Source organism: Mirounga leonina, unplaced genomic scaffold (assembly GCF_011800145.1).
Source record: "Mirounga leonina isolate KUSES-001 unplaced genomic scaffold, KU_Mleo_1.0 Mir_154, whole genome shotgun sequence".
NCBI lineage: Eukaryota > Metazoa > Chordata > Mammalia > Carnivora > Phocidae > Mirounga > Mirounga leonina.
The window spans coordinates 57,855,003-57,881,184 of NW_023270389.1; the positions used below are offsets into that span (position 1 = coordinate 57,855,003).

Below are 26,182 nucleotides of genomic sequence, written 5' to 3' on the forward strand. Positions count from 1 at the left end.
GATGAAGTAAGAATCCATTCCAGTCAGCTCTGTCCAAATTGCCACACATTCCAAGTTAGTGGAATCTAAATTAATACAAATTTATTGGAAAGAAGATTTTAATTTAGCACCACAATATCAGTGCATACACATGCATACCCATACACGTGAATAAAAATCCAAAGTCCTCCAGCATTTTTCTGTTTCTCTACTTTGTCCAGACAGTGAAAGAGGAAAGGATTATTTTCATCATCGATGAGGGCCAGTTTATTGACTCAGCCTCCTGGGCCTTTATGGAGAAGCTGATCCGGACGGTTCCTATCTTCATCATCATGTCCCTGTCTCCCTTCACTGACATACCCTGTGCAGCGGCCAGGACCATAATGAAGAACAGACACACCACCTACATCACCCTTGGAGCCGTGCAGCCTAAGGACATCCGCAACAAGGTCTGCCTAGACCTCAACGTCAGGGGCATCCCCAAAGAACTGGACACGTGGGTATCCTGTTTCTCCCCTGCGGTCTTCACATCCGTGTCCATTCCCCAGATCCAGACTTCATCAGATTTCTTAAGATACATCTGAAAGCACCCGTTTTGGCATTTTCACTGGTCCTACCTTTCAAAAGAGCCATTTATCATCCTTTTCCTTGTTATCACTCCTGTTACACCTCCTTAAACTTGGCTCAGTGACATCAGTTTGGCTTCCCTTTCATCGTGCTGTGTATAGACATGCTCGGTTTAATCAACAGTGATAGAGGGCGTCATCATGGGCAAGTGTCACAAAAGGCAAACTGGTAAGCTTTAAAGACACAACCTGCAAATAAGCAAGGTCTCACTCGGCTGTCGGTAATGTAGGCTGGACTTACTGTTCCGTCTGTGGCAGGTGTTGAAGGCAGGCTCTTTAGTCACTGCTCTCTGAGCCTCTCAGTGACTCCCCCACTGGGGTCCAGACAGTGGTCACCTTAACAACGTGGACAGTGCCCCTTCTTTAGCTGGCTGCTTACAATCCACCTTGGTATCTGCATCCATTCTTTCTAATGAGTTTGCTTTGCTTCTGGAAGAAAGATGTCTGGGACAAAGTCCCATTTAAAAGAACTCCAGGCACGAATTTGGCATGCTCTTTCCCTTTGTCTTTTGCTCTTTCTCTTTCTATGTGTATGTGTGTATTTCATGTGTATGTGTATCTATACATGTACATTTACCTTTTGATCTAGCAACCCCAATTCTAGGATTCTATCTCAAAGATTCATTAACAAAGCTATAAAGAGACATATGGACAAAGTTTTATCGAAACATTATTTGTATTAGCAAAAGACTGAAAACAATCCAGATGTCCATCTCTGAGAGGATAAGTAGGATAAAATAGGATGCATGCACACAGTGGAGCACTACATAGCATTAAGAAGAATGAGAAAGATCTACTGATATGGAGGGATGGGCAGGATATATTCTTGAGTGAAAAAACAAGGTGTAGCCAAGCATGCAGTAGGGGTGACATGCTGTCTTTTAGGTAAAAAAAAGGGGGGGGGATGAAATACGTCTGTGTGCTTTTGTTTATATGTTTAAAAACAAACATTGAGCAGATAAGCCGGAAACTAACTGACATGGTTATTTAGAAGGTGAGCAAGGGAGGCAACACCGAGGATGTACCTGATTATATAGTTTGGGCTTTGAAAAAAATGTAAAGATTTTATGTAATTTTGGGCACCTGGGTGGCTCAGTTGGTTGAGCGACTGCCTTCGGCTCAGGTCATGATCCTGGAGTCTCGGGATCGAGTCCCGCATCCGGCTCCCTGCTCAGCGGGGGGTCTGCTTCTCCCTCTGACCCTCTTCCCGCTCGTGCTCTCTGTCTCTCATTCTCTCTCTCAAATAAATAAATAAAATCTTTAAAAAAAAAAAAAGATTTTATGTAATTTTAAAAAATGAAAGAAAAAGAAAAAAAGCAACCCAAAAAAGGAAAACAAGTGGAAACAGAGAATATTGTTGTTTTCAAATAATGAGTTTTTTCAAATAATTAGATGCATCAAATATTTTTCCTTCCTAAAAGATGGTTGTTTGGTGTAAACAGGTCGCCTTGTTTCTACTGCAGGTACCTGGTGGAGGGAAGCTGTGGGATTCCATTTTACTGTGAAGAATTGCTAAAAAACCTTGACCATCACAGGGTACTTGTTTTCCAACCGATGGAGTCTGAGGAAAAGACCAATATGACCTGGAATAACCTGTTCAGTAAGTACCCCGTTAAGACTCTTTCTCCTTCTGCAGGGAGGGCGGGAATGGGCTTTTCCACTGACTGCATCCTATAGCGTCAGGGGGCTTGGGGAGGCAAGGAGTGGCAGACCCGATATCCGAGATTGTGAGAGAAGTTAACATTTCCTGTGGGGACTCACTGAACTGGGAGGAAGAATGTGTGCCTTGGAAAGAACATGGAAGAACACTGGGGAATCTTAAAGCCCAGAACCAACACTGAAGGGGGAGTTAGACGTTAAGTAAGGGGAGAAAATTCCTTGATTTTCTTTGGCAGGCAGCGATTATAAAATGGGGGTAAAGGAACTCAAATCCTTTTTTTAAAAAAATATTTTATTTATTTATTTGACAGAGAGAGACACAGCGAGAGAGGGAACACAAGCAGGGGGAGTGGGAGAGGGAGAAGCAGGCTTCCCGCGGAGCAGGGAGCCCAATGCGGGGCTCGATCCCAGGACCCTGGGACCATGACCTGAGCTGAAGGCAGATGCTTAACAACTGAGCCACCCAGGTGCCCCTCAAATCCTTTTTCATTTACTCATTCAACTGAGCACCTTCTCTGTGTCTGACACCACAGGAGGTACTCTGGGAACCTCCTGGAGTATAAATGAAGTACCTGAATCAATATACTTTGCTACCTCTTTTTTTAAAACAAATAATACAGAGAGATTTCGTGCACCCTCTACCCAGTTTTCCCAGTAGTAACATCATGCAAAGTGGCCGTATAATAGCATAGCCGGGATACTGACACTGAGGTAGTCAAGACCCAGGTTTCCATCCCACAAGGACCCCCCTTGTTGCCCGTTTTATAGCCACGCCCACTTCTGTCCCCCCACCCCACCTGCCCCCTCCACCCCCGGCAACCTCTAATCCACTCCCCATTTCTGTAATTTTGTCATTTTAAGAATGGGATCTAACTGGACTCATACGATATGTGTAATGTCTTGGGGTTGTTTTTTTTTTACTCCTCAGGACTCTCTGGGGGTCCTCCAGGTTGTCAGTGTATTGGTGGGTTGTTGCAGTTACTTGCTGGGCGGTGTTCCATGGTATGGACGCCCCAACAGCTTGCTATCCCATCCGCCTGTTGCAGAATCTGGGCTGTTTACGGCTTTTGGCTATTACAAACAAAGCTCCTACAAGCATCGTGTACAGGCTTTTGTGTGAATCTAAGTTTTCATTTCTCTAGAATAAATACCCAGACATGCAATGGCTGGGTCATATGGTAGTTAACACTGTGAGTTTTTCGTTCTTTTTTTTTAAACTGCCAAATTATTTATTTATTTTTTTAATATTTTATTTATTTATTTGACAGAGAGAGATAGCGAGTGCAGGAACACAAGCTGGGGGAGTGGGAGAGGGAGAAGCAGGCTTTCCGCCGAGCAGGGAGCCCGATGTGTGGCTCAATCCCAGGGTCCTGGGATCACGACCCAAGCTGAAGGCAGACGCCTAAAGACTGAGCCACCCAGGCGCCCTTTATTTTGTATTTTTAAAGATTTTATTTATTTACTTGAGAGAGGGAGAGAGAGAGCGCGCACAAGCAGGGGGAGTGGCAGAGGGAGAGGGAGAAGCAGGCTCCCCGTTGAGCAGGGAGCGCAATGCGGAGCTCCATCCTAGGACCCTGAGATCATGACCTGAGCAGAAGTCAGATGCTTAACTGACTGAGCCACCCAGGAGCCCCTAAACTGCCAAACTATTTTCAAAGTGGATGTATCATTTTACATTCCCATTAACAGTGTATGGAGGGAGATGGAATTTTCTGCCATCCTTGCCAACAATTGATGTCACTATGTTTTTTATTTTAGACATTCTGATACGTGTTTGGTGATCTCTAATTGTGGTCTTAATTTGCATCCCCCCAATTGCTAATGATGTTGAATATCTTTTCGTGTGCTTTTTTTTTTTTTTTTTTTGCCATCTCTACATCTTCTTTGGTAACTATCTCTTCATGTTTTTTGCCCATTTTCTAATTGGATCGCTTGGGTTTTTTTTTTAATGTTGAGTTTTGAGAGTTTCTTTTTCTTTTTTTTTTAAGATTTTATTTTATTTTATTTTGACAGAGAGACACAGCGAGAGAGGGAACACAAGCAGGGGGACTGGGAGAGGGAGAGAGAGAAGCAGGCTTCCCGCTGAGCAGGGAGCCCGGCGCGGGGCTCAATCCCAGGACCCTGGGATCATGACCTGAGCTGAAGGCAGATGCTTAACTGACTGAGCCACCCAGGTGCCCCGAGTTTTGAGAGTTTCTAATCTATTCTAGATACAGGTCTTTTGTCAGATGTAGGTTTGCAAATATTTTCCCTCTGTAGCTTGTCTTCATTTTCTGCAAAGGATCAAAGTGTTTTAATTTTGACAAAATTCAATTATCAATTTTTCCTTTTATAAGTCATGTTAAATCCAAGAACTCTTTTTTTTTTTAAGATTGTATGTATTTATTTATTTCAGAGAGGGAAAGAGCACACAAGTGGTGGGCGGAGAGGCAGAGGGAGAGGGAGAAGCAGACTCCTCACTGAGTAGGGAGCCCGATGCAGGGCTCAGTCCCAAGACCCTGGGATCATGACCTGAGCCGAAGGCAGATGCTTAAGTGACAGAGCCACCCAGGTGCTCCAAATCCAAGAATTCTTTGCTTATCCCTAAATGTCAAAGGTTTTTCCCTATGTGCTTTCCTTTTTTTTCTCAAAGTTTTACATCTTACATTTAAGTTTGTGATCCATTTTGAGTTAGTTTTCTTTTTTCTTTTTTTTTTTTTTTTAAATATTTTATTTATTTATTTGAAAGCGAGAGAGAGTGAGCACAAGAGGGGGGAGCGGGAGAGGGAGAAGCAGACCCCCCGCCGAGCAGGGAGCCCGATGCGGGACTCGATCCTGGGACTCCAGGATCACGACCTGAGCCAAAGGCAGTCGGCCAACCAACTGAGCCACCCAGGCGCCTGAGTTAATTTTCTTTTTTTTTTTTAATATTTTATTTATTTATTTATTTATTTGACAGAGAGAGAGAGAGGGAGGGAGAGCAGGAACACAAGCAGGGGATGTGGGAGAGCAAGAAGCAGACTCCCCGCTGAGCAGGGAGCCCAATGTGGGGCTTAATCCCAGGACCCTGGGATCATGACCTGAGCCGAAGGCAGACACTTAACTGACTGAGCCACCCAGGCGCCTCTGAGTTAATTTTCATTTAAAGTGTGAGACTTGGGCTCCTGGGTGGCTCAGTTGGTTAAGCAACTGCCTTCGGCTCAAGTTATGATCCTGGAGTCCCGGGATCGAGTTCTACATCGGGCTCCCTGCTCAGCAGGGAGTCTGCTTCTCCCTCTGACCCTCCTCCCTCTTGTGCTCTCTGTCTCTCATTCTCTCTGTTGCAAATAAATAAAATCTTAAAAAAAAAAAAATTTAAAGTGTGAGACTTAGGTTGAGGCCCTTCTTTTCCCCTTCCTACCCCCCATGCATGTCCTTTTGCCCCAGCACCATTTATTAAAAGGCTGTATTTTCTTCCTTGAATTGCTTTGGCACCTTTGTCAAAAATCAGTTGGATGTATTTGTGTGGGTATATTTTTGGTTTCCTATTCTGTTCCATTGATCTATGTGTCTATCCCTTTGCCAATATCATTCAGTTTTTATTACTATAGCTATCTAGTCTTGGAACCATGTAAAACTGATTCCTTCCACTTTCTTCTTCTTTTTTCAAAATTGTGTTAGCTATTCTGGTTCCTTTGCCTTTCCATATGAACTTTAGAATAATCTTGTCTGGGGGTGCCTGGGTGGCTCAGTTGGTTGAGTGTTCGACTTTTGGTTTCAGTTCAGGTCATGATCTCGGGGTCATGAGATAGAGCCCCAAGTCAGCTCTGCACTCAACAGGGAATCTGCTTGAGATTATGTCCCTCTTCCCCACTCCCTCAAATAAATAAATAAATCTTTAGAATAATCTTGTGTATATCTACAAAAATCTTTGAGGGTCTGTTTTTGTTTTGTTTTTTTAAGATTTGTTTAGAGAGAGAGAGAAAGAGAATGAACAGGGGAAGGGGCAGAAGGAGAGAGAGAATCCTGAAGCAAACTCCTTGCTGAGTGTGGAGCGTGGAGTCAGGCCCGGGGTTCAATCCCAGGACTCTGAGATCATGACCTGAGCCGAAACCAAGAGTCGGCTGCTTAACTGACTGAGCCACCCAGGCTCCCCCTTGGAGAGATTTTGATAGGAATTTCAATATTTATGCATTGCATTGTATATCAATTTGGGGCAAATTGACATCTTTTCTATCTTGTCTTCCAGTCCATGAACACAGTACATCTCTTCCATTTATTTAGATTTTCTTTGATTTCTTTCATGAGTCTTTTGTAGTTTTCAAGCATACAAATCCTGTGCATGTTTTGTTAGATTGACACTTAAATATTTCTTTTTAAAAAAATATCGTAGGGGTGCCTGGGTGGCGCAGTCGGTTGAGCATTAGACTCTTGGTTTCAGCTCAGTTCGTGATTTTTCGGGGTCATGGGATTGAGCCCTAAGTCAGGCTCCACGCACAGTGCAAAGTCTGCTTGGGATTCTCTCTCCCTCTCCTTCTGCCCCTCCCCACTGCGCATGTGTGCTCTCTCTCCCTCTCTCTTAAATAAATAAATCTTTAAAAAAAAAATATATATATATATATATATATATTGTAGGGCACCCGGGTGGCTCAGTCGGTTGAGCTGCTGCCTTCGGCTCGGGTCATGATCCTGGGGTGCTGGGATTGAGCCCTGCATTGGGCTCCCTGCTCAGTGGGAGCCTGCTTCTCCCTCTCCCTCTTCCACTCCCCTCTGCTTGTGATCTCTCTCTTTGTCAAATGGATAAAATCGTAAAAAAATAATAAAATAAAAATAAAAAATATATTGTAAATGTTATATGTTTTTAATTTTGGTGTTCACATGTTCATTGCTAGTATGTAGAAATGCAACTGAATTGTGTGTATTTATCTTGTTTCTGTGTCCTTGCTGAACTCATTTATTAATTCTAGGAGATTTTTATTTTGTAGAGTCTTTGGGATTTTCTATGTACAAAATCATGTTGTCTGCAAATAGGAACAATTTTATTATTTCCCTTCCAATCTGTATACTTTTTATTTCCTTTTCTGGCCTTTTCAACTGGCTAGAACTTCCAGCGCTATGTTGAATAAGAGTGCTATGAGTAGCCATCTTTGCCTTATTCCTGATCTTAGGGAAAAGCATTCAATCTTTAAGCATTAACTATGCTGTTAGCTGTAGGGTTTTTGTAGATGCTCTTTTTCAAGTTGAGAAAGTTCCCCTTTATTCCTATTTTTCTGAGAGTTTTTATCATAAATGAGCTTTGAACCTTATCAAATTATTTTCTGCATTAATTGCTATGATTATGTTAATTTTGTTTTCTGTTAATATGATAGATTACATTGATTGACCTTCAAATATTGAACCAGCCTTGCATCCCTGGAATGAACTCCATTTAGGCATGTTCTATTATTATTTTTGCATATTGCTGAATTCTATTTGCTTAATCTGGTGTTAAGGATTGTTGCATCTATATTCATGTGGGATATTGTTCTGTAGTTTTCCCTCCCTCTTTCTCTTTGTTGTTTTGTCTGGTTTTGGCTTCATGGTAATACTAGCTTTGTAAAGTGAAATGGGAACTGTTCCCTCCTATTTCCTAGAAGGAATTGTGTAGGATTGGAAATAATTCTTCCCTAAATGTTTGGTAGAATTCTCCAGTGAAACTATCCCATCCTGGGGATTTCTTTTTGGGGAGTTTTTGTTTATCTATTTGGTGGTTGAAAATGTATTTATTTTTCTTCAAATGATCTTTTCAAGTAATAAATAAAAACAGGCATGTTGACTTTTCTAGAAAATAAAACCAAACAAAAAAATCCCCTAAACTATATACATCCTACATAAATACAAGCATATCAAATGTAAAAATGACATCACTTTGAAAGATGGGTCTATTAACAAAAGTTACAAGTATTGCATTGCTCTGTCTTCAAGAATCCTCTTCCCCATATGACTCATAAGCTCTAAGGATGGGTAGGGTGCTCCTGGGGGACAGGGGTATCTTCAAGAGGTGAAACTCCTCCATCTTGCTTGCTAGACAAGGAAAATTTAAGGGAAAACCTCAACATCTTTTTGGGGAGTTTTTAAATTAAAATTTCAATTTCCTTAATAGTTATGGGGCTATTCAAATGATCTATTTTATATTAATTGTGGTAGGTTTTCTTTTGAGAAACTGGTCCATTTCATCTAAGTTCTCAGATTTATGTGTCTGGAGTTGTTCAGAGTATTCATTTAATATCTTTTTGATGTCTGCAGGGTCTGTAGTGATATCCCCTGTTTCATTCCTGATATTGGTAATTTGTATTTTCTTTCTTTCTTGTTAGTCTTAACTACAGATTTGTCAATTTTCTTGATCTTTCAAAAGACTCAGCTCTTTGTTTTGTTGATTTCTGCTCTTCTTATTTCCTTCATCCTGCTTGCTTTGAGTTTAATTTGCTCCTCTTCATTGTTGGAGGTTTAGATTATCAGTTTGAGATATTTCTTCTTTCTTATGTGTGCATTTTTAGTGCTATAAATTTTCCCCATGGTACTGCATTAGCTATGTCTCACAAATTTTAATATATTGTATTTTTATTTTTATTTGATTCAATATCTTTTTAAATTTACCTTGAGTTTTCCTCTTTAGTCATGGATTATTGAAAAGAATGCTGTTTCCAAGTGGTTGGATCCCTTTTTGTTATCATTCTGTTATTGGTTTCTGTTTTAATTCCATTATATTTAGAGAACATGCTCTGTACAATTTCAATTTATTTTAAATTTGTTGAAGTTTGTTCACAAGATATGGTCTATTTTGGTCAGTGTTCCATAGGCACTTGAAAAGAATGTATATTCTTGCTTTTGTTGGTAGAATGCTATATAAGTGTTGGTTAGATCCTGATGATTAATGGTTGTCAAATTCATCTATATGCTGGCCTGATTTTCTGTCTAATTGTTCTACCAATTGCTGAGGGAAGAATGTTGAAGTCTCCAGCTGTAATTGTGGATTTGTCTATCAGTTTTTGCTTCACTTATTTTGCAGCTTTTTTGTTTGGTGTATAAACATTTAGGATTGCTATTTGTCTTGGTGGATTGACCCTTTTATCATTATATGATATCCCTCTCTGTCTCTGGGAACTTTTTTGTCCAAATGTTTATTTAAATTCTAGTTAAGGGCGCCTGGGTGGCTCAGTCGTTAAGCGTCTGCCTTCGGCTCAGGTCATGATCCCAGGGTCCTGGGATCGAGTCCCACATCGGGCTCCCTGCTCGGCAGGAAGCCTGCTTCTCACTCTCCCACTCCCCCTGCTTGTGTTCCCGCTCTCGCTATCTCTCTCTCTCTCAAATAAATAAATAAAATCTTTTAAAAAAAAAATAAAAAATAAAAAATAAATTCTAGTTAATTAACATACAGTACAATATTGGTTTCAGGAGTAGAATTCAGTCATTCATCACTTACATACAACACCCAGTGCTCATCATAACAAGTGCCTTCCTTAATACCTACCACTCATCTAGCCCAGCCCCTACCCTCTGGTAACTTTCTTTGCTCCAAAGTCTGCTCTGCCTGATATTAATATAACTATTCTTATTTTCTTTTGATTAACATTTGCATGTTATTCATGCTATTCTTTTACTTTCAACCTGTGTATATCATATCATATCATATCATATCATATCATATTATATTTGAAGTGAATTCTGTGTAGAGATCAGGTAGTTATGTTTTAAATATACTCAGGAAATTTATCTTTCAATTGTTATATTTAGACCATTTACATTTAATGCAATAATTGTTATGTCAGAGTTTAAGTCTGCCATTTTATCTTTTGTTTCCCTTTCTTCTCCCCATGTCACTGTTTTCATTTTCCTGTCTCCCTTGGCTGTTTGAGCATTCTTTAGAATTCTGTCTTCATTTATCTACAGTATTTGTGAGGCTATCTCTCTGTATAGCTTTTTCAGTGATTGCTCTAGCTATTACATAATATATATGCATATGTTATCACAGTCCACTGATGTCACTGTTTTAACAGTCTGAGTAAAGATTAGAAACCTTACCCCTTTTTACATTCCTTTACCATCTATTTATAATTATTTTAAATATTTTCTCTGGGGTGCCTGGGTGGCTCAGTCATTCAGTGTCTGCCTTCGGCTCAGGTCATGATCTGAGGGTCCTGGGATCGAGCCCCGCATGGGGCTCCTTGCTCAGGAGGGAGCCTGCTTCTCCCTCTCCCGCTCCCCCTGCTAGTGTTCCTTCTCTTGCTTCTTCTCTCTCTGTCAAATAAATAAATAAGGGGCGCCTGGGTGGCTCAGTCAGTTAAGCATCTGCCTTCAGCTCAGGTCATGATCCCAGGGTCCTGGGATTGAGCCCCACGTCCAGCTCCCTGCTCAGTGGGGAGCCTGCTTCTCCCTCTCTCACTCCCCCTGCTTGTGTTCCCTCTCTCGCTGTGTCTCCCTCTGTCAAATAAATAAATAAAATATTTTAAAAAAAAAGGGGTGCGCCTGGATGGCTCAGTCGTTAAGTGTCTGCCTTCGGCTCAGGTCATGATCTCAGGGCCCTGGGATCGAGCCCCGCATCGGGCTCCCTGCTCAGCGTGAAGCCTGCTTCTCCCTCTCCCACTCCAGCTGCTTGTGTTCCGTCTTTCGCTGTGTCTCTCTCTGTCAAATAAATAAAATCTTTAAAAAAATAATAATTAAAATAATAAAATAAGTAAACATTTTCTCTGCATACATTTAGAACCACATAAGGTGGTTGTTATAATTTTTGCTTGAACTGCAAATATAATTTAGAAGACTTAAGAGGAGAAGGGAAATCTATTGTATTTACCCATATTTTTGCTTATCCTGTTCTTTATTCTTTTTTGATGTTCTGTTTCTTCTTTTATTGTTTCTTTTCTGTTTAGAGAATGTCTCTTAGTCATTCTTTCAGGGTAGGTCTACTGGCTACCAATTGTCTTAGTTTCCCATTATCTGAGACTACCTTGATTTCCCCTTCATTTCTGAAGGATATTTTTGTTGGATATAGGATTCTGGGTTGACAGTTTTTTCTCTCAGCTTTTGGGATGGAAGCCAAGGCTCCTCCCTCAGCCTTTGTTTTTTGTTTTTTGTTTTTTAAAAAAGATTTTATTTATTTATTTGAGAGAGAGAGAAAACATGAGAGGGGATAGGGTCAGAGGACGAAGCAGACTCCCTGCCGAGCAGGGAGCCTGACGCGGGACTCGATCCAGGGACTCCAGGATCATGACCTGAGCCGAAGGCAGTCGCTTAACCAACTGAGCCACCCAGGTGCCCCCTCCCTCAGCCTTTGCTGGTGGGAGCAGGTGTGGGCTACATTACTTGTTTTTGTTTTTTGTTTGTTTGGTTAGCTGGAGTAAAGTGGTTTTGTCTAAAAATTTTCTGTCTCGCTAGGTGCCCCTTTGCTGGTCCTTTGGCAGAAAGTGCAGGCTATTGTTTGCAACCCTTGCTGTTTCTAGGTTGTTAAGATTCTTCCCTCCAGGGCGCCTGGGTGGCTCAGTTGGTTAAGCGACTGCCTTCGGCTCAGGTCATGATCCTGGAGTCCCGGGATTGAGTCCCGCATTGGGCTCCCTGCTCGGCGGGAGTCTGCTTCTCCCTCTCCCACTCCCCGTTTGTGTTCCCTCTCTCGCTGTGTTTTTCTCTGTCAAATAAATAAATAAAATCTTTAAAAAAAAAAAAAAGATTCTTCCCTCCCCATCTGGGATATAAGGCAAAAAGAAAACTCAGGAAAATCACTGCTATGTTGTTCCTTGGGTCCCAATGTCCCTAGCCAGTCTGACTTCTCTCCACCTTCAGTGTCTTCTTATATTTGCTTTATATATAATGACACGGTTTTTAGTTGTAGTTAACAGGAGGAATAGACAAAAACATGTCTACTCCAGCTTTCTAAGAAATGGAAGTTCTCAAATAAGTGATGGGGGTTTTACAGCTATAAGCACTGTGCACATTAATATTGCTAAGCTTGCAGAATAACAACTCCTTCCTCTGAGACAAATTTAAGGGTGAGCTTGTAGATGGAAAATCAGTGCCATGCTTAGATGAATATTTGTAATAAAGGAGGTTTTGGTGCTGGTTTTCTACATATAGCAGGATAGAAAATTATCACCTAAAGGTGATAATAAGGGAAATTTCACAAAGAAATTCCTCTTGCTTCCTGAAACTCCCCATGTCTCCTGCATGATTGAATGAAGCACAGAGGCCCCGTGTCCCTCCATGAACTGTGTTTCAGTCTGTGGCTTCATCTGCTGCCTCTCATTCTGTGTATAATGACAGGCCCACAGGACCACATGGCCAGAGTGGCCACATCTAGAGGAGAAACAAGACAGACATAAGTTTGCTTTTTAAAAGAAAGCTATTATTTTTTTCTGGGTAATCATGATTAAAAAACAGTCAGATAAGGCTTTTCTTGGCTAAATTAGTTTTAAGGAGGGTAATGAATCATCAGATGGACAATGCGTGCTAAGATCATTATTTTTAGATAAGTCCCTTACAGTAATATATTAGCCGATGAATGAACAAAAGGAAATTTGTAAATATAAATACTACTGAACAATACTGTTCCTACATTTTACATGTTTATTTGTTCCACAAACATTTATTCAGTGTCTGTTAAGAGCTCTTTTCAAAACAGATGACTCCTTTAAAACTGTTCAGTATCTTCTGGGGTGATTGAAAAATTCTGAAACTTGGGGCACCTGGGTGGCTCAGATGGTTAAGTGTCTGCCTTTGGCTCAGGTTGTGATCTCCAGGTCTTGGGATCGAGCCCCACGTCGGGCTCCTGGCTCAGCGAGGAGCCTGCTTCTCCCTCTGCCTCTCCCCACTGCTCATGCTCTTTCTTTCTCCCTCTGTCTCTCTCTCTCCCAAATGAATAAATAAAATCTTTTAAAAAATAAAGAAAAAAAATTTAAAAAGAAAAAAAAGAAAGAAAAATTTTGAAACTAGAGAGAGGTTTTGGTTGCAAACAATGTGAATGCACCAAATGCCACTGAATTATAAACATTAAAATGGTTAATTGTACATGAATTTCACCTAAATTAAAAAAAAAAAAACTATATACAATACATGATCCTAGACTGGATCCTATGTTGGAAGAAAAAAATGCTAAAGGACATTATTGAGTCGGTTGACAAAACTGGAACATGGACGGTAAATTCCTATTTCAATGTGAAATATTCTGAAGCTGAAGAGTGCACTCCAGTTATGTAAGAGAATCTCATTCTTAGGAAATACAGAGTAAAGTATTTGGGGTAAAGGGGCATGAATTGTGCAACTTGCATTCAAATGCTTCAGAAGAAATATGTACATATAGAGAAAACAAAGGTTATGGCAAATGAGGCAAAATGTTAACAACAGGTGAACTTGAATAAAGAGTACACAGTTTTATTCTTACAACTTTTGGTAAGTTTGAAACTTTTCAAATAAAAAGATTTTTTAAAAACATACAACATTTACTAACATAATATAATAAAATTAAATTAAATTTTAAAAAACCCAAACGTACAACATTCAGTGGTTTCCCACTGAGCTTATGACGAAATCCAGCCTCCCACTTGGGACTGGAAACCCCTTCAGCACCCGACTTTCACACCTGTGTGGTCTCATCAGTGTTCTGAAATGTGTTTAAGCCACACCAGCTGCATTTCTGGCATTTCCACTGCCGGGACACACACCGCGCTCCTTTCTGCTTCAGACCGCTATCCTCTCTCCTCAGGTGCCTCAAACACACTGTTGGCTCCTCTCTCCCTCAGCTCAGGTGTTGCCTGCTCAGGGTGACTTTCTCTACCTCAGTCTAGCTGAAGAAAGCCTCCCTGACCCTGCACCTCTTGTGAGTCTCTGTTCCTTCATACAACGAAGTCACATTATGATATTATCCTATCAATTTATCTATCTGTTGTTCCTTGTCTCTCTGCCACTGTTGTAATTTAAACTTTGTGAGGCAGGAAATCTTGTACATTTTGGAATCTTTAACCCCAGAACAATGCTCAGTACCTAGGGGTGCTCAGCTGACACTGGTTGAGTGATTGAAAGAAGGGTCATCCCAGTTGCTAGGTCCTAGAAAGGGAAATGAAAAAGCATAAAAGAACATGGACCAAGTCGTGCCCTTGAACCTCACTCTCCTACCCCTAACACACTCATACACACTCACACCGGGCCCCTTTTTGGGTATTCCACCCTGCCTTGACCTCCCTCATTCTGAACTCTTCCTGTCCCCACACCTCACCTCTCTGACCAGTCAGCCCTCAGCTTGGCTCCCTGGGTCTACTGTTCCAATGACAGCTTTCTTCAAGTTCCATCCTTAGCCCCCTTCTTTGCTAGCTTGGTTCTCTCTCCCCAGGCGTTATTCATCTGTTCTCCAGCCTTTGTGTGTGTGTATGTGTGTGTGTATGCATGTGTGTAATCTTCAACCATAACCTCATTCTTAATTCTAGATGGTATATTCCCAATTGCCCATTGGATGGTCTTCTAGACCCCCCTCAAACTCAACCTACTTAAACCTTAATGCATCGCCCTCCCTCCCATACTATAGCTCCTCCTCTATCTCCCAGCTTGATTCTTGGCAACACTCGTGTCTCAGCTCCATCACCAGACCCATTTCCTCAGTAGGCCACGCAGTACCACTACCTAGTCCTACCCACCATCACTTCTTCGTATTCCATTGTTGCTGTTTGTTACACTCTGGCATGATGACTAATTACTTCAGTATCTGTCTCTAAGATTTTAAGCTCCTAGGGGTTGGAAGCATGCACTATTCACGTTTATAGCCTTCACAGGCTATGGTGAAAAAAAGGTCTGTACTGTATCGACATTGAACTCTCTGACACCTTGCCACTCACATGGGGCTTGTTTACTGCCTGGAAGTGTAGCCCTTTGTGTACATATCTTATCTCTCCAGGAGATTAGAAACTTAGCTGTGTTCACCTTCATATTTCCACATCACATATCATGCTGTTACATGAATGACTGGAGGAATAAGGAAGTAATGCATTTTGGAGTACCAGGAGACAGTTACCAGGCAAGTGTATTATCCAACCTCACCATTTTATTTTTTTTATTTTTATTTTTTAAAGATTTTTTTTCTTTTATTTGATAGAGAGAGACACAGCGAGAGAGGGCACACAAGCAGGGGGAGTGGGAGAGGGAGAAGCAGGCTCCCCGCAGAGCAGGGAGCCCGATGCGGAACTCGATCCCAGGACCCTGGGATCCCGACCTGAGCCGAAGGCAGTCGCTTAACGACTGAGCCCCCCAGGTGCCCCATCAACCTCACCATTTTAAATATCTCTTTCTGATAACCATGTTGTAAGTCGAGTGCAATCTCCCACAGAACGTGTTTGCATCTGAGTGTGGATATTTGAATGTGCATACAAATATATGTTACTACATACTATAAGATACACACTGATAATCTTTGAATCAAATTTCTATAAAACTGCATATACTCCGGAAGACTTCCAATAGTTATTCCCAATACTTTTGGGGGTGGCAGAACATTTTTGCATACATTTAGGTTTTCATATATTAGTTTACTTAAAATGCTATTCCAAAATACTCGGTGAGCCAACACACATCTCTACCTGCTCTTTCTCTCGCAAGATCCATCTTGAAGTTTATTGGAAAATCAAGATTGTGATAGCACAATGACTCTCAATTGTTCTTCCTTTTCATCTCCCTACAGAGAATTTTAGTAGGCCAACCGAGGAATTAAAAATATTTACTCCTAATAATGAGGAGGGAATTGAAGAAGTCTGTAATCTCGCCAGTGGTGTCAGATTGAAAAACCTGTCACCGCCAGCATCATTAAAAGGTAAGGAAGATTTGACCCTGTGTTCCAGGACCTTTTCCTTTCTCTAGGATGATTGTTGAAAAGGGAGAGAGGAAGGTGGTAGCAGACTGTGGTGGTTGTCTGTGTTGTGTTACCCCAGGCAGTCGAAGTCTCCATGGAAGGCTTAGCTTTTCTGCTTCTGACTTGGAACCACCTGCTCCCCTGGGCACACTCTGGAGTCTGATTTGAACCAAGTTCAGTTCAACTGCATAAACAAATGAGGTGTAGTACATTTTTTCATTAAATCAAAGCCAAATAATGAGGGAGAAAATCAAATACTGACACTTTTTCTGTCATTTATTTTTTAAGAAATGACGAGCATGGAATTTATATCCGAGCTGTATTATTATTCCTTTAGAAAAAAATGACTTGCAAGCAATGTTCTAGTATGAATTCAGCTCCAAGCCATGCCATCTAGAAAAACTGAACATGTTTGAAGGATGACCTAGGGACACCTCGAGGTTCTCAGACTTCAAAAAAGCATCATTTGTTTCATTCACTATGTCTATGAAAGTAGGAAGATGGGCTAGCTTGGCTTCTGCAGTATTCTGCGGGCAAGTGGAGAAATTCGGATTTTGTCCTGACGCAGGTGACGTCACAGAAGGACATCCTGGTCCAGGTGTCCAGGGAGCCATGTGACTATGACAGCCACACATAGGTGAGAAGTTGGAATTGGAGCTTGAAGCTCTCTGGCACTTTGTCATGAGCACAGAGACGGTAGTAGACTGTCACAAGAACGAGTAAGTCTCAGGCGAGGTCGAGAGGAGGCTTGTTGCTAGGAGGAGGCAGTCAGTGAGGGGGGCAGACAAGGGCCAGCTGGCGAAGTCAAATAGCAGGTGGATGGCAGGCACTCTCCGACTACCGTGGCCCACCATGACCTCCCCTGTCCTCACAAACCCTGTCACACTCTAGCACAAAACCCAAACACCTTGCAGTCAGTCTTGTTCTGGGCTGGCCATCATGCCGTGCGTATCTCAGATAGCAGCACCGTGCACTCTCTGTGAAATAGGTCCTAAGCAAATACTCTCTTTTGGTTTAGCGTGGCCGGGTTCCTGTGAAACAAGCAGTGTAGAGAAGGACAGTTGTCCGTCTCTAGAATGTATTTGCTAAAGACAGGTGACCAGTTTCCTATTGTGTGGCTTTTCACCTGCAGAAATCTCTCTGGTTCAGCTGGATAGCATGAGCCTTTCCCACCAGATGTTGGTGAGATGTGCTGCCATTATCGGCCTGACCTTCACCACGGAATTGTTGTTCGAGGTTCTGCCTTGTTGGAACATGAAGATGATGATCAAGGCCCTGGCGACTCTAGTGGAATCCAACGTCTTTGATTGTTTCCGGAATGGCAAGGAGCTCCGAACGGCCCTAAAACAGAATGCGGCCTCGTTTGAGGTGAATTATCGCTCGCTCTCTCTGAAGCCCAGTGAGGGAATGGGTGAGTAGAACCTGGAAGTGACTCACATTTCCTCTTAGTTAAAGGCATACCTGGTCAAGGAACCAATGTGTGTGGGGCAGCAGGGACTGACCCAGTCATTGCCTTTCTGTTCTCCCTAGCTCCTGGTGAGGAGGAAGAGCTCCACGAGCTGGAAAGCGAGGTCATTGAGTGCCACATCATTCGATTTTGCAGGCCTATGATGCAGAAAACAGCCTATGAACTGTGGCTGAAGGACCAGAAGAAAGCCATGCACTTGAAATGTGCCCGCTTTTTAGAGGAAAATGCACACAGATGTGACCATTGCCAAAGTGGGGACTTCATCCCCTACCACCACTTCACAGTGAACATTCGCCTCAACAGTTTGGACATGGATACCATTAAGAAGATGGCTAAGTCCCACGGATTTAAAAGTAAACATACCTCATTCCTCGTTAGGCCTAATTATTCCTGGGGAATGGAGTAGTTAGGACTATTTGGACCTTGAGGGCTTCAAGTCCCTCGAGGCGTGGGTTCCGCAAAAGGCTGGAGACTTGAGTAGCATAGGTCACTGGAGTGGGAAAGGGGGATATGTGAGCAGCTGAGTCCAGCAGAAACACCCTTGCTGTGAGACTCAGAGAGGGTTGAAGATCAGGACTCTGGCAAAATGGGGTGCAGCCAGAGCTCAAAGGAAAATATCCAGAGGGATAAAATGGACCCAGCTTAATTCACACCAAGGGTTGGAATCCAAGGGGGGTGGGGGGCAGGGGTCTCACATGTTGAAGCAGAAACAAGAGCAAGAGGGAGTACTGTTTCTTGGTAGGTAAGAGTGTTGTTGCTCTGGCAGTCAGGTTTGAAACGAGGTTCCATCAGAGAAAGAATGTGAGAGGGGGAGAATTATGCAGGGCTAAGCAGGTCAAGGCCCCAGAAAAGGGGGCTGAGGCTCAGGGCCGGGGTTCCAGACATCCGTGAAGCAAAAGCGAGAAAGTTACAGTCTGATAGCACAAATCAGCTACACAATCTGGGAAAACACAGGAGAGGATTCAAGGGGTATCAGGGACCAGGGACTCCGTTACCATGGGCATGGTGGATGTGAGGCTAGGGGCAGTAACCCCAACTTCAGCCCTCCCTCGTGGGTGACCAAGGAGCACCAGGGGGCTACATGCTCTAGCCGAAGGCCTTGGTGATTATGGCTAAGTCTGGTTGGGAAAACAGAGGCTATAAGGACAGAATTCCTATATTATATGGATATTAAAAATTGGGAAGAAATGTATGTAAAGTGCCTAGCACATAGTAGGTACAAAAATAATTTTTTAAAAATTTTAATTATTTATTTGAGAGAGTGCAAGAGCTAGAGAATGCCAGCAGGGAGAGGAGCAGAGGAAGAGGGAGAAGCAGACTCCCCGCTGAGCAGGGAGCCCGATGTGGGGCTTGATCCCGGGACTCCAGGATCATGACCGAGCCAAAGGCAGATGCTTCACTGACTGAGCCACCCAGGTGCCCCCCAAAATAAATATTTATTCTCATTCACTCTTTATTTCACATGCATTCTCATTTGATCTTCATGTTAACCTTTCAAGGTGGAGGGCTATTTTCATTTTATACATGAGAAAACTGAGGTTCTGGAAGATTGAATAACTTGTCCAGTGCCACAGAATGAGTGATAACTATTCAATCACAGGTCAGTCTCATTCCCAAACTCATGCTGTGCCCAGTACACCTGAGTTTCCCAAAGTACAGGGTGGGACCTTTGGGCAAGACTGGCAGGGGAGATTAGAAGAGGTTCCTGGATGTGACAGTCAATGGAGTCAGAGAGGGAGGAAGGCGATGCCCTCTCAGTCCTCGATCAGGAAGAAAGCAGCTTTGCAGTGTGGCATAAGTCTCTCTTTGACCCAGTACTAACACTTGCCCATCTCCTTTTTCAAAAAAGAGAAGTCAGGCTTTAGGTTCAGAGCCTTAGAGTCCGGATTTTCATGGATCAGATGGGAGAAAAAGCCAGCCTGGAACCATTTTAAGTACTTCCCAAGTACTTTTGGGAGTATGAGAAGAGCCCTAGATACTGGAAAGGAAGACACAAGAAAATAACAACTTTTAAGAAGGACTTGAGGACCAAGAGAGGGCACACCCCTACAACAACAAAAAAACAGGTGCCCAGAGGGCAGAAAATGAGGGCTGACAAGGATGCATGTGCAAATCCAAGAAGCTTCAGGGATGATCCCAACATAGGTCCATGTTCAAGGAACCAGTGAAAATACCAGTAGGAGAGAGCTGACTGAGGCCGATAAGAGAAAGGGGAACCAAGGGGCAGCCTGGTGACTCAGTCATCTAAGCATCTGACTCTTGATTCGGCCCAGGTCTTAATCTCAGGGCTGTGAGTTCAAGCCCTGTGTTGGGCTCCATGCTGGGTGTGGAGCCTACTTTAAAAATAAATAAATAAATAAATATGAATGAATGAATAAATAAATAAATAAATAAAAGAGAAAGGGGAAGGGAGATTCCAGACTATGTGGAACCAGGGAGTCTCTCTATGTATGTAATTATATATATATATATATATATATATATATATATATATTTGGTGGCAGTGGGGGGTAAAATCACAGTTGATTTTTGTTTAAGATTTGTTTATTTATTTTAGAGAAGGGGGAGGGACAGAGGGAGAGAATCCCAAACAGACTCCCCGCTGACCACAGACACGGGGCTCGGTCACACAACCTTGAGATCATGACCTGAGTCAAAATCAAGAGTCAGACGCCCAACCAACTGAGCCATCCAGGCTCCCCACCTCCCCCCAAATGGTTTTAAGCAGGCTAGGGCTGTCAAAGAAAGCAACTTCAGTTATTTTTGGATTCTCCAATATACCTTAGCAGTTTCACTCGGGTGCTTCTGTGCCCTCCTGTGTCTCTGAGTAATGTCTACGCTTCTGTCAGCCCCTCCACCTGCCTGAGGCCAAAGCTCTACTATTTCTCCTATCAGAACTTTTCACCTGTTTAAAAGCCTATCAACTAGACATCTTTAAATAAGGACTTTAAAATTTTCCCTAAAAGTTTTACAGTAGAAACAATAATCTCAAACCCTAGTGCCCCAGACAATTTCAGTACATCTCAGGGGCGAGTATCTTAACTGTTCTTTCTGGTCATTGCCTCCATAACAAAATGATGTGTTTATACAGTTTTCTTTTTTAAAAAAACAAATTGACATTGTGCTCGCTTCGGCAGCACATATACTAAAAAAACAAATTGACATTATCTGTTTTCTTCTTACTTTGGTGAACAGATACAGCATGCCAGGGTGAGGACTTACCCCTGTCACACTACTCCTCAGGACCTCTCCCCCAGTATTGTTAATGACCATCATTTGATAAATCGTTACAAAGACCATGTAAATGCTATGCATTACAGAACCAAGTAATATACTGTGAAAAGAGTTCTTTTTTCTTCTTCTTCTTTTTTTATATTTATTTATTTTTTATTCTTATGTTAATCCCCATACATTACATCATTAGTTCTAGATGAAGTGTTCCATGATTCATTGTTTGTGCATAACACCCAGTGCTCCATGCAGAATGTGCCCTCCTCAATACCCACCACCAGGCTAACCCATCCTCCCACCTCCCTCCCCTCTAGAACCCTCAGTTTGTTTTTCAGAGTCCATCGTCTCTCATGGTTCGTCCACCCCTCCGATTTCCCCCGCTTCATTCTTCCCCTCCCTCTACCTTCTTCTTCTTGCCATTTGCAACGACGTGGATGGACCTGGAGGGTATTATGTTGAGTGAAATAAGTCAAACAGAGAAAGACATGTATCATACGATCTCACTGATATGAGGAATTCTTAATCGCAGGAAACAAACTGAGTGTTGTTGGAGTGGGGGGTGAGGTGGGAGGGATGGGGTGACTGGATGATAGACACTGGGGAGGGTATGTGCTCTGGTAAGCGCTGTGAATTGTGCAAGACTGTTGAATCTCAGATCTGTACCTCTGAAACAAATAATGCAATATATGTTAAGAAAAAAGAGCTCTTTTTTAAAAGATTTTATTTATTTATTTGTCAGAGAGAGAGAGCTCATAAGCAGGGGGAGCAGCAGAGGGAGAGGGAGAAGCAGGCTCCTCACTGAGCAGGAAGCCCAGTGTGGGGCCTGATCCCAGGACCCTGGGATCATGACCTGAGCCAAAGGCAGACATTTAACTGACTGAGCCACTCAGGTGTCCCTTGAGTTCTTACAAAAGTTTATTTTTCCTCGAGTTTCTAGGATAATTTTCTTTTTTGCAATGTCTTCTTTATAATATCCTGTCTTGGTTGGAGACTCTGTCCATTATCCCTGAACCTTGTGCCTGTAGGTCATACTGGTGAAGGACATACAGTTGACCCTTGAATAACACAGGTCTGGACTGTGCAGATTCACTTATATGCACATTTTTTTCAATAAATACAGTATAGTACTATGAACGTATTTTCTCTTATGATTTTCTTAATAACATTTTCTTTTCTCTAGCTTCCTTTATTGTAAAGATAGAGTATATAATACATAAAACAGAAAATATGGGTTGGGGCACCTGGGTGGCTCAGTCGTTAAGCATCTGCCTTCGGCTCAGGTCATGATCCCAGGACCCTGGGATCGAGCCTCACATCGGGCTCCCTGCTCCGCGGGAAGCCTGCTTCTCCCTCTCCCACTCCCCCTGCTTGTGTTCCCTCTTTCGCTGTCTCTCTCTCTGTCAAATAAATGAATAAAATCTTAAAAAAAAAAAAAAAAGAAAATATAGGTTAATTAACTTTATGTTATCAGTAAAGCTTCTGGTCAACCGTAGGCTGTTAAGTAGTTAAGTTTTTAGGGCGTCAAAAGTTATATGTGAATTTTCAACTGCTGGGGAGGCGAAGGGGTTGGTGTCCCTAAACCCCTGTATTGTTCAAGAGTCAGCTGGAATTGGAAGAGGTTCAAAGACATTAGGTGTAAATTAGATAATGAGGAATTTGATTCTCTTTTCAATTCTCTCTCAATCCTCAAGTCCTTCTCAAGTTATTTTCTTAAGTCTTGATCCCCAAAGATCTGCAGTCCATGGGCTTCCTCCTGGGCTCTGTCCTTCAACTCGCTCTACCTACTTCATCAGAGACCACTCCTCTCACTCCTTTGCCTTCTGAACATGTATTGAAACCCCACCTGACATTTCATTTACTCATTCAACAAATACTGAGTTCCTACTATGTGCCAGACCCTGCTGCAGGCACGTGGGATACATCAGTGAACAAAAGAGCATTCATTCTATTGTGGAGAAGCAATGGAGGAAAAAACATAATGAAGAAGTAAAAAATCTACAGTATGTAATGGGGGGTAAATCCCACCCCAAGGAAGGAAACTGAAAAGCTTGTTTGCTAGGGCAAGTGGGATTAGGAATGCAGAGCCATTAGGGGGGCCCTCACTGAGAGGTGAGATTCATAGAAAGACAAAGGAAGTGAGAGATTTTGTCTTACTGACAGCTGGGGAGGAGCATATCATCCAGAGAGGATAGCCAGCACAATGGCCCTAGACGGGAATTGATTCCTTCCATTCTATACATTGTGGGTTTGTGCTTTTTAAGATTATTTTATTCTCATTTTAATAAGGTGAAATGTCCTGGACCTGGAGGTACTGGAGATAAACAAAAGAATTCAATCTGTCACCTTGAACCTGAAGTCTTATTTTTAGGTCTTTGAAAGCAAGAGATGAGCAAGTGGTATCTTTGCTTTTCTCCTTTCTTCTGAGAGCCTACAAGCATTTTGTACATATTTTTTCCTTTTGAATTTTACAGATCCCCTCTGAAGTAGGGAACTTTTAAGAAAATACGTCCTTCATAAATGAAGAGAATTGAGAACTAAAAATAATATGATTCACCTAAGGGGTAAATGATAGAATGACAAAAAGCATATCTTGTACTCCCCAACTTTGTTTCCTTTCCTAGCCAATGTTGTTTGTCTCTGCATCTCGTTCTATCACTATTACAATTTGAAACATAAAAAAAGGGGCACCTTGGTGGCTCAGTCAGTTAAGCATCTGCCTTCAGCTCAGGTCATGATCCCAGCATCCTGGGATGGAGCCCCAGATCTGGCTCCCTGCTCAGTGGGGAGCCTGCTTCTCCCTCTCTAGCTCACCCCCCTGCTTGTGTTCCCTCTCTCACAGTCTCTCTCTGTCAAATAAATAAATAAAATCTTTTAAAAAAAGAGAAAGATATTGAAGGAGAAAAGCATTTTTATTTTTCTTATTGATTTTTTTCAAAAAATGTGCATTTTATTCAGCAAATATTTATTGAGCATCTACTATGTGTGAGGCCACGATCCAGGTATCAGGGATATAGTGCTGAAAATGATAGACATGTGTCTATTCTCATATATTAGAATTTTCATGAAGGCTGGTGATAGATGTGATAGACAATAAACAGATTAATTAATAAAACCATAAAAGAGCCTTATAGGCCTTGATAAATAGTCTGACTTTTATTTTAAGTGGGTCAGAAGACTTTGGAGATGTATTAATTAGAATTAGTATTTGCTACATGTAACAAGGACCCAGCTAGAGTGGCTTTAATTTATTTACTGTTATATTTATTTCTCTCTCATGTAAAATGTTTTGTCTCATCATTGGGACTAATATGAAGGCTTCATGATCATCAGAAACTCTTGGTCCAAAAATGGCTGCTGGAGCTCCAACCATCATGTTTACATTTAACACTAGAAGAAGAAGAGAAACCAAAAAAAAAAAAAAAAAGAAAGAAAGAAAAAGAAAGGGATACTCCTTCCCTTTTAAGGAATTTTCTAGAAGTCCTACACAAAACTTAGTCACATGGCTATATCCAGTTGCAAGGGAGGCTGGAAAATGTAACTGTCCTCAGTAAAATTGAGTTTTATTACTAAGAAGAAAAAGGACAATAGAGTTGAGATAAGAAACCAACAATTTCTGCCACGGAAATCTGAGTCATGTTTTTAAAAACATATTCTGTCTTCTCTGTAGAGAACAGATTATGGGAATTGGACTAGAAGGGAGATCAGTTTTTCACATTTGTCTAGATAAAATTTGGTGGTGGACTAGGGTGGCACTATAGTAAAGATGGACAGAAGAAGATGGATTCAGGTATGTTTTGAGGTAAAGTCAATGGGACTTCCTGATGGGCTGAATGGGATGAGGGAAAGAAAAGAATCCAGAACATTGCCTAGGTTTTTTGCCTTGAGAAAATGGATATATGGCTCTGATGCTTAGTAATATCAGAGTATAGGTTTATGGAAGAGAGATTCAAGAATTCTGCTTGGATCATGTTAATTTTTAAATGCCTGTTAGGCATTCAAACAACAGTTGCCAAGAAGGCATTTGGATATATGAATCTATAGTTAAGGGTAGATGTCAGGCTCAGAGATTAAACAATTGGCAGTCATTGGCATGTGACTGGAATTCATAGTCATGGGCAGATGAAATTACCTAGGAAAAATGTGCATAGAGAAGGGAGCCCAGGACCAAACGGAAGCTCACCAACATTGGGAATGTTGGTAGAGGAGTAGGAGCAAAGCAGAGTGGGCAGGGGGCCAATGAGGAAAGCAACCAAGAGCATGGTTGGTAGAAAACCTGGTGAAAAGAGGGAGTGGTCAATTGTATTTAATGCTTGCTGAGAGGTGTAAGATATGGACAAACGTGAGCTTTGGATTTGGCAACATGGTAGCCACTGGTAACCTTTACAAGAACAGATTTAGAAGAGTAGAAGGAAAAAGGCATAAATCAATTTTTTCAGCATCCAGTCACTAGAAATACATTAGCTGGCAGTCTAGGGGGAGAGGTGGGCAAATTATTCCTCACACAGTGTAACACTAAGGACCAGGATGGAGGTCTGCACAGGGCACAGATGAGTCGGGGCACTAAATCTATGGGGACAAGGGCACAGAAGACTTTCAAAAGAAGGTGATAACTAGGTGCCTAAACTGCATTTTTAGAAATTAAAAGATCTGTGGAGTAATGCATTGGCCTTGGAGCTGGGAGACCTAGGTTCTAGTCCTACCTCTATCCCTAACAGATGATCTGAGACAAGTCCCTTCCCCTGTCGAGGGTTCTTCCTTCCTTCTGCATGGGGAAATGGCTAGATCCGACCATCCTCATTTGTTTCTGGAATTTTCTAACCTATTGGAGTCTGGATAGACTGAAGGTTTTAAGTTCAAGTTTCTCTGCCCTTTAGTTAGCCTTTGGGGTATATATTTAAATGTCTATATTTCTCCACTAGAAACAGATCTTTTATTCGTAGTTTTAGTTGCTGCAGTGTAAATTAATGAGGAAAATGTTATCCTCTATAACCAACCCCAACGTTTCAGTGGCTTAACACTGTAGGAGCCACTGCAAGTCACTCCAAGATGGGCCGTTTTGCATGAACATTATTTTGAATTAAAAGCAATCCAAATCCATCAGATTCGGAAAAAGCTCTTCCCTGCCCCTCAACTGCCTGCTCTTAAACAGAGATTCCTCTTTACCTAAGAAACTTCTCTGCATAATAAGGCAACCTTTGTTTTCCAAACATCTCCTCTCACCTTCCTGCTAATGGTCTTTCTTCCCTTTGTATCCTCAGATCCCCTCCCCTTCTCCTTAGCTCTTCTAAGCTCCATGTTTCCTCACTGTCTTTGGAATTTCCATGTCTGCGCGGATTCCCCTTATTGACATGTATTAAATTTGATTTTCCCCTGTTAATCTGTCTCATGTCAATTTGATTCTTA

The 26,182-nt window shown here is 41.9% G+C and overlaps 1 protein-coding gene across 1 annotated transcript in view; it reads left to right on the top strand.

Annotated features, from left to right (window-relative positions):
• The window catches only part of ADCY10 (adenylate cyclase 10), a 77,377-nt gene that overhangs the window by 31,303 nt on the left and 19,892 nt on the right, over nt 1-26,182 (top strand). Inside the window, exons 16-20 of the mRNA XM_035010910.1 lie at nt 201-475; nt 2,069-2,205; nt 15,913-16,041; nt 17,213-17,491; nt 17,611-17,901. Coding sequence (XP_034866801.1) covers nt 201-475; nt 2,069-2,205; nt 15,913-16,041; nt 17,213-17,491; nt 17,611-17,901 — 1,111 coding nt within the window. The remainder of the gene's footprint in view (nt 1-200; nt 476-2,068; nt 2,206-15,912; nt 16,042-17,212; nt 17,492-17,610; nt 17,902-26,182) is intronic.